Source organism: Cornus florida, unplaced genomic scaffold, assembly GCF_030987335.1.
Source record: "Cornus florida cultivar Cherokee Brave unplaced genomic scaffold, ASM3098733v1 CherokeeBrave_3.0.0_Hap2_Chr04, whole genome shotgun sequence".
In the NCBI taxonomy this organism is placed as follows: Eukaryota; Viridiplantae; Streptophyta; class Magnoliopsida; order Cornales; family Cornaceae; genus Cornus; species Cornus florida.
The window spans coordinates 81885913-81894756 of record NW_026775574.1 but is presented as its reverse complement, the minus strand read 5'-3'; the positions used below and the strand labels follow the sequence as shown (position 1 = coordinate 81894756).

Sequence of the window (8844 nt, the reverse complement as noted above, 5' to 3'; positions counted from 1 at the left end):
GCTGTGAAGGCTCGCGGCACCGGTGGGAAGGAGAATTCGGCTGTGAGCTTCTCCATGTTTACCTCATTACGTGGCAGAAAAGTTAAAATGAATAAATAAATAATAATATTCATTAGTATTCGAGGGTAATTTCGGAACTAAAAGAAAAAAACAGTCACGTGCTGACCTTGTGGGCCGGAAAGTGGCCAGAATTGAGTTTCAGGGGTTAATTTGTACGATTTGTGATAGTTGTGGTGCTGATTTGTTCATTTTTGTTGTTCAATGGGGTAAAATGCGAATCTGTAATTTTTGTCAATAAACTATTTGAGAAAATTTTGGGATTCTCATTCCTTTCTAAATGGTACTTTTTTACGTTTTTTACGGAGCAAAACTCAAGCCCAGGATACCTTCCCAAAAAAAAAAACTAAAGGCCAGGATTCTTTTACAAGCAATTGGGAAATGTTTCATTCACACGACCTAACCTGGAAAACATTCCGAGCAAGCCAAATCGGCGGCGACGGTGACGACGAAAACTACCAAGCAGCCACAACGCCGCAACCACCGATGAGCGACCAAAATGCTGACAATGCCCCTTCACGATTGCAATTAGTCTTTTTACAAGCAATTTAGTGTATATCTCTTCATCTCTTTATTTTCGAAATTTTTTCTCTCATCTTTGTTTCATGCCATATGAGTTTTATATAATAATAGATGAATATTTTAGTTGAGATGAGTACGTTGTTGAGTTGTTAGGCAACCCTATTTCTTAAATAAAAAAATTAGTACATAAATAGAGTTTATGTCACTTGATTTCGTTACAACATTGTCAAACCAAGCTCGATCACAGCTAGGTAGAAGGTCGATTGGACACAAATCGAGCTCAGACACTACATTGACTTTGAACTGGACTTACCCATGTTAAAATTAAAATAATATCATGTTTGTCTTTTGGGTTTTCTCATTTATCTATTAGTGTATACATGTGTATCAAGTGCGTGCATGTAAGTTTATGCATGTATGTATCAAGTGTGTGGCTGAGAATTGTCTTGGAATATCTTTGTATTGTTGGGAAGTTCAATAGTTTTTGAGAGGACAATATATATTGTCTAAGGGGTCCGTAGTAGAAATCAATTCAATACAACGAGAAAAATATTTGTTGCTCTCTTTCTTTACAGCCAACAACCCAACCAATAGTTAAATAGCTAAACTCTATATTAGTTGTTAACATTGTTTTACCGGAATAGTTTTAGCAATTATATATTTTCAGCTCAGAAAAGTGATGGGTTCAATTTCAAAACGCCGGCGGGAGCATTTTGAGGTAACGAATGAAGACAGGATTAGTAATTTACCAACAAGTCTTATTGGCCATATCCTCTCTTTCCTTCCAACAAAGAAGGCAGTGGCAACTAGTGTCTTGTCAACCAAATGGAAGTACCTTTGGACCTCAATCACTATTCTAGACTTTGATGACGGGTTGGTACATGTATCGACAACTCCTCGGAAGGGTAGCAAGAAAAGGCAAAGTTTAGTGGAAATGAGCTTCGTAAATTTTGTCTACTGAGTACTTACACGTAATGTATCAGATTTGCAGAAATTCCGTCTGAATTGTACTGGGATTTATGATGTTTCACATGTTAATGTATGGGTTTCAACTGCACTATCACGTAATCCTCGTGAACTTAATCTTTCAAATATTGGGTGTTTGCCTCGTGAGCTTTATGCTTGTAGAAGTCTGGTGGTACTTAAACTGTGTGGTACACCGTACAGACTGCTTGATCTCAGTATTCCTACTTTGATTTGTCTACGGAGTCTTAAAATCCTCGTCATTGAATCAGTTGTATTTTTGGACGATGACTCAATTTATAGGCTGTTTTCTAGCTGCCATGTGCTTGAAGATTTGTCTGTAGAATTATGTGATTGGAGAAACATCAGTGTTTTTAACATTTCTGCTCCCAATCTCAAGAGTTTAACTATAAAGTGCCGGACTTGGACTAATGTCTCTGGTAAGTACAAGATTGTGCTTAATACACCAAATCTTCAAGACATTAAATATGAAGACTATGTAGCAGCAGGCTATTCTGGGAATAAATTAAATGGTATTGTCAAAGCTGACATTAGTTTCGTAAAAACATTCCCAGTTCGTGATGGATATAAGGAAAACCTTGCTATAGCAGAGTTTGTTGAAAGAATATCTAAAGCTCAGTGGCTTCATTTATCTAATTATTCTATAGAGGTTAGCTTGCTCAACTCTGTGTATTTATTTTTGATGTTTTTTTTTTTTTTTTGATTAAAATGCACAAATATTAATTAACTTGAATTCATTTTCTTTTTGCGTGAAACCTTCCAGTTCTGCAGGTATCGGTCTATAAATTTTGACTGTTTGACTTATTTGGAGCTTGGTGGTAATCACCAATATGTTGGATGGAAATTGCTAGAGAATTTTATGTTAATGTCGTCACGGCTGGAAACTCTTATATTTTGGGTAAAACACTAGTCTTGATCAAACCTTTTTGTTTTAGTTCAGAAAAATTAGTAGAGCAATTAAATTAGAGTCGTTTCATTTCTATTTAAATTTCTTGTCTGATTAGGGCCTTCCACAAGATGAACGAGAGGAAAATGAGATAACATCCCCTGAGGACGCCCCTTATTGTTTATTGTATTACCTAAAGAAATTGAAATTAAGCTGTTCGAAGGGAAGAGTGGTGAGCTGAAAATGGCAGAGTATTTCATGATGAATTCAAGTTGTTTAGAGAAACTGGCGATTCATCCTGCTTGGCATGTAGAGTTGTTGGAGATCTGCAAAAAAGTATTGATGTTACCGAGGGGCTCCAAGACTTGCCGAGTTGAGGTTCTTGAGCCTCTTTGATATTTTTCTTATGTTACCTTTTTGAAGGGCAGTGTGCGTGGTTAAGATATTAGTTTCATGCTTCCCTTGTGCTTCTGCTCTTAAGCAGTAGAAAAGGAGCTGTTGCTTCTATTTTGTTTATTAGTTAATTTTATCTCTTAAGATATTTAGTTTATTAGGTAATTATATATTATTGGCAGATGCAACAACTATTTATCAAAAAAAAAATAGCAGATGTAAAAAAGTAGCAGATGTAAAAACTGTTATATTTTCATGCAACTTCCCAGCCGGATTTGCAGCCTTCCATGTCACTGGTGTTGATGTACTTAATTTTATCTATCTCCCCCCGGCTACGTCGCTGGGCTCTCTCTCCGGCAACGTGGCTGGGGCTCTTGATTTAATATTGTCATTGTGACTGATCTCTATATGTGTGTATAGGGGCGTTGTGACTCAAATTCAGACACAGAATTTCAAGCACAATGCCCAACCAGTTGATGAAGATCTTTGTTTAAGATATTTGTTGCTTGGAAATGGTTGGAATTTTATGTTTTTCACTGAACAGAGTAAGGGGCACGCTTTGTCTGGTATATGAAACTTTAATTAAACCATATATCATGGCTTCTCTTAAATTTGATTTTGTAAAGTCGTTTTTAATTACTTCATGTAAGTTTTGATTAACCCTTCGGTCGTTTACCTTTTAGACAAACAAATCTTCGTCTTCCAAGTGGTATATCATCGGATGAAATTAAAGTTCCTCTAATTTATATTATTTATAGGCAATATACCTAATGTTACCCCGCACACGTTCTTTATTAATCTTATCCCTTATAAATTCTATCATTCATCATAGTATTTCATTTCCGCTACATTAATGCATTGTTCTTTATTTTTCAATGTTCAACACTTTATTATATAGTTGGCCAAATGACTACTGTGTATAATTTTCATTCTAATTTATTTGATATTTGATACACCTAGCTTACCTCCAATCCTTTCTGTATATTGCCTATAATTTTAGACAAACAAATCTTAGTCTTGATCAAACCTTTCTCTTAAATTTAATTTTGTAAAGTCTTTTTTAATTACTTCATGTAAGTTTTGATTAACCCTTCGGTCGTTTACCTTTTAGACAAACAAATCTTCGTCTTCGAAGTGGTATATCATCGGATGAAATTAAAGTTTCTCTAATTTATATTATTTATAAGCAATATACCTAATGTTACCCTGCACACGTTCTTTATTAATCTTATCCCTTATAAATTCTATCATTCATCATAATATTTCATTTCCGCTACATTAATGCATTGTTCTTCTGTATTTTTCAATGTTCAACACTTTATTATATAGTTGGCCTAATGACTACGGTATATAATTTTCATTCTAATTTATTTGATATTTGATACGACTAGCTTGCCTCCAATCCTTTTTGTTCACCATGCAACACTCTAACCATCTATCACCACATCTTTTGTAAATTGATCCTAAGTAACAAAAGTAGCTATTTTGTAATATTTATATTGTCACCATTTGTTATTTTATTGAATTTACATTTCATCTGTATATATTTAGTTTTACCAATTTTTAAGCCTTTTGCTTTTAAGGTCTTCATGTTTTCATTTTTGTCACTAAGGCTTCCTTTGATTTATGTACTACGACTATTTCATATATATATTTTTTAGGAATATTTTCTTAAATATTTTTTATTTTTTTGTCTAACGCTATCGAAAATAAGTATGGACTGAACACTAATCATTGGTGTAGTCCTACTATTATAGATAATTCACTAATAGTACAAAGACTATTTATGTACTAAGACCATTTATCTATATATTTCATATATATAGATATATGTACTATTATAGATAATTCGGTAATAAGTATGGACTGAACATCTATCCTTTAATTTATGTATTAAGACTATTTCATATATATATATATATAGGAATATTTCCTTAAATATCTTTTATTATTTTGTGTAATGTTTTTTTATAAATCGGTACTATTGTCCTTGTTTATGTGTTGATTTTGAAGTCGATAATAAATTTATAGTTTTATAACTATTAAATTTAATCCCATCAAAAAAAATTTTTAAAGAACATTTGGACCTGTTTGATTCAATTCTCTGCATTTTTATAAAATTGCAATCAAATAAATTTCTCTTTCTAATTATCAAAGGTGAACCAGGCCATTCAATTTCAATTTCAATTCCAATTCATAGATGAAATGAAATAGCCCAAATCCAATTTAAATCTAGTCCATCCCTACAAAATGAAATAGCCCAAGCCCAAGCCCATATAGTTCCCAAACTCATTGTCCATGGAATCCATCTCTCTCACACACACAACCTAACCTAGCGGACATTTCCAAGCAAGCCAAATCGGCGGCGACCAAAACGCCGCAACCACCGCCTGGCAACCACCGATCGACGACCAAAACGCCGACAACGCACCTTCACGATTGCAATTAGTTGATTTCCAAGCAGTTTAGTGTACATTTCTTCGTCTCTCTCTCTATTTTCGCAAATTTCTCTCTCATCTTTGTTAAATGCAGTATGTGTTTGATGTACTACATGCATGCTTGAGTTGAGATGAGTACTTTGATGCGTATGTTATTTGATACATGCACTTTGAACCAATGTACATAAATTCAATCACAATCAAAATGTTAATACATAAATTGAGTTCATATCACTTGATTTTGTTCAAGCATTGTCAAACCGAGCTCGATCATAGATATTTAGAAAGTCGATTGAACAAAAATCGAGCTGAGACACTCCCCTGAGTTTGAACTGGACCTACCCAACCAATAGTTAATAGTTGAGTTCAAAAGTCTGTAGACATTAGCCATATAAGTTGTTCACATTGTGTTGTGTGTGCGCGCGCGCTTTTTTATTTATTTATTGATTATATTGGCAAGAAACACACCACTCACGGACCCACTTTTGCCTCTTTGAGGATTCAAACCCTCACCATCCACTTTGGGAGATAGAGGAAGGTGGAAGAGCTAGGCCACAAGCCCTTGGCAGTTGTTCACAATGAAACTTGGTAGTTGTTCACATTGTTTCATTGGTATTATTTTAGAGTTTGTTGAAAGAATACCTAAAGTTCAGTGGCTTCATTTATCTAATCATTCCATAGAGGTTGGTTTGCTCAACTCCGTACTTCTATTTATTGTTATAAATATTTTTTTAATGCCCAAATATGCTTGAGTTTGTTTTCTTTTTGCATGAAGACCTTTCATTTTGCTGGTTTCGATTGCTAACTTATTTGGAGCTTGGTTCGAATGACCAATGTGTTGCATGGAAATTGCTACTGAATTTTGTAAAATGCTCGCCACAGCTGGAAACTCTTATTATTTGGGTAATTCATTAACTGTGTTGATCAAATCACTTTGTTTAAGTGGAGAAAAATTACTTCAGCAATTAAATTGGAGATGTTACTGTTTATCTTATTAGGGACTTCCACCAAATGATGGAGAGGAAAACCAGACGACATCCAGTTGGTATCAACCTCCGATCGTGCCTTCTTGTTTGTTGTATCACCTAAAGAAAATTGAAATTAAGTGGTTCAAAGGGAAGAGTTGTGAGCTGAAAATGGCAGAGTATTTCTTGATGAATTCAAGAGTTTTGCAGAAACTGATGATTCATCCTCGCCGCAGTCAAGAGTTGGAGATTTGCAAAAAACTATTGATGTTACCAAGGGGCTACAATACTTGCCAAGTTGAGGTTCTTTGATATTCTCTTATCTTACCCTTTTTTTGTAGAAATTTTATTTTGCGAGTTGAAGGGAGTGGGTGTGGTTAAAGATATTATCTTGTTTTATGCTTCCTTTTGCTTCTACTTTTAAGCACTAGAAAAAGAGTAGTTGCTTCTATTTAGTTCATTACTTAGTTTTTGGTTAGTGTTTGTTAACTTTATATTATTAGCATAAGTAGAAGCTGTTGTATTTTCATGCTACTTTCCCTGAAATAGGGCTGGACTTGCAGCTGTCCATGTTATGTAAATATACTACTTCTTTTTTTAATCATAAAACCAGAGATATCGAAGACTGGAATCATATATGTTAAGGATCTGAAAATGGATATCAACCCTCCATTGAAAATCAAAGAAAATGCATTTCAACAACATGGAATCGTAGGGAGCGAGAGGGAGAGATAGGATAAACCCTAACATAAGATGCATTTAGGGCTAGTGTTGAGGGGAGAGAAGAGACAGCTGAAATGATGAGATCTTTGTTGCTTGGAAATGGTTGGAATTTCATTCTTTTCACTCAACAAGATAAGGTGGTGGATTATAGGATGTTTTAAGGTCAACAAAAATGAAAGAAAAAACAAATGCAGAGGTGGTTTTTCAAAGGCATCCCAAACAAGGCCTTATAATGATGTTATATATAACTTTTCATTTTGTCAAATTACTTTTGTTGCTCCTACTGTGATATTCCTGGGATACTGCAGTTTTTCAGTACATTATCCTTGAAAGGTAGGTCTAATTGAGGTAAAATCCTACTTTTATGTCGAAAAACGCATTTCCTTTTTTATCCTTTCATTAATAATATTTCACACAAAATATAAAATATTATCATTGATATATTAACCTGGTTAATACTAAATATTTTTACTGCTAGTTGACTCTCTTTAAAAAAAAAAAAAATCCCTGCTGCTAGTTATTTCAATAGACAACATTATTCCTTTTTGGGTGTGATTGGTTTCATTTTAGTCTCCATTTGTTGAAGCTAATTAGGACCAACCTTCTCCTCGTACAGATATTTATATATATATTATTTCTATAAAGCGTCGGTGTTTTATCATGAACATTTCAATTGTCAAAGAACCTTTTTTTACCCTTTATATATATATATATATACATATATATATGTATGCGTGTATATATATATATATATTTTGAAGAAAAATCATTGGTGTTTTATCATGAACAATGTTATTCTTTATTCTCTTTTTCAAAAGGCGACTGATCCATCAATTGCAGAGGCTAGTACTACAAGATATACCCACAAGAAAGAGTCTCGAGTGTGTTGGTATTTTTTTACTTTCTAAAGTGAATTTGAAGGTATTCAAAAAAGCAAAAATAATAATAAAAAAATAAGTTTCAAATAGTAGTCGCATGACCCATTTTACAAAAAATAAAAAAAAATAATGTGCATACTTGAATTTTTTTTTTTTCAGTTGATTGGCGGATTCTTCAGCCTTCTTCATGCACATATTAATCAATTTTTTGTATTTTGTCGTAAATGGAGACCATACGAGGTTACCTATGTTGAGATAGGGTTGCACCCTTATGTGCTCTTAATTGAATAAATTATAACAAAGTATAAATAAAGGAGCCAATCTCAAGTGTAGCCTAACTTGGCTTATTAATTCTACTTATTTATCCATTCATTTTAAACTCGAAGACACGGTTTTATCCTCTTTAGAGAGTCGGGAGCAAATTCTCTAATATGCAGTTGTCACGAAGTTTTTTGATGTTTGTTTTACTTGACTAACATTTGACCACGTGAGTCTTTGCTTTACACGGTTTGAGATCGCGTTTGGTTAGATGTGACAATTACAAAAGTGAAGAATGTTGACTTATTTGTTATTACATTCACCTTAAATAAAAGAAAATTTATATAGTATAAATTAACTAATGTCACATATTTAATCTAATTGTTGTTATTTAAAGTTAAATTTTACTAAAAAAAAATTACAGCAACCAAAAAAATACTTTTATATGTTAATTTAAATAGTTTCGTCCCAAAATTAAAGTGTTTAGACGACATACAAAATATTCATAGTGAAGGATTCAATTAGAGTGGCGCAGGCACCAATAGAAAGAATAATGGTCAGAAGATGGTTATATATGTAACAACCCAGAAAGAAAAGCAAGGACTTGCTGATGTGTCTGCTGGCGTGGTTCGAACAGGTGGTCCTGCGGTGCGGGTCCTTCCAGACTTCTACTCTTGAACAGCGTATGGGAGAGTTTAGCAAAATAATATTCACCACATGAGACAACAGGGCAAAATGAC

At 33.7% G+C, this 8844-nt stretch overlaps 1 protein-coding gene across 1 annotated transcript; it reads left to right on the top strand.

The window, feature by feature from the left end:
* The first annotated feature begins 1258 nt into the window (after positions 1–1258).
* LOC132305215 (F-box/LRR-repeat protein At3g59200-like) lies at positions 1259–2425 on the top strand. The gene is made up of 2 exons (XM_059802889.1): positions 1259–1484; positions 1563–2425. The coding sequence occupies exons 1-2, from the start codon at positions 1259–1261 to the stop codon at positions 2264–2266; spliced, it is 930 nt and encodes a 309-aa protein (XP_059658872.1). The 3' UTR covers positions 2267–2425.
* The last annotated feature ends 6419 nt before the right edge of the window (positions 2426–8844 follow it).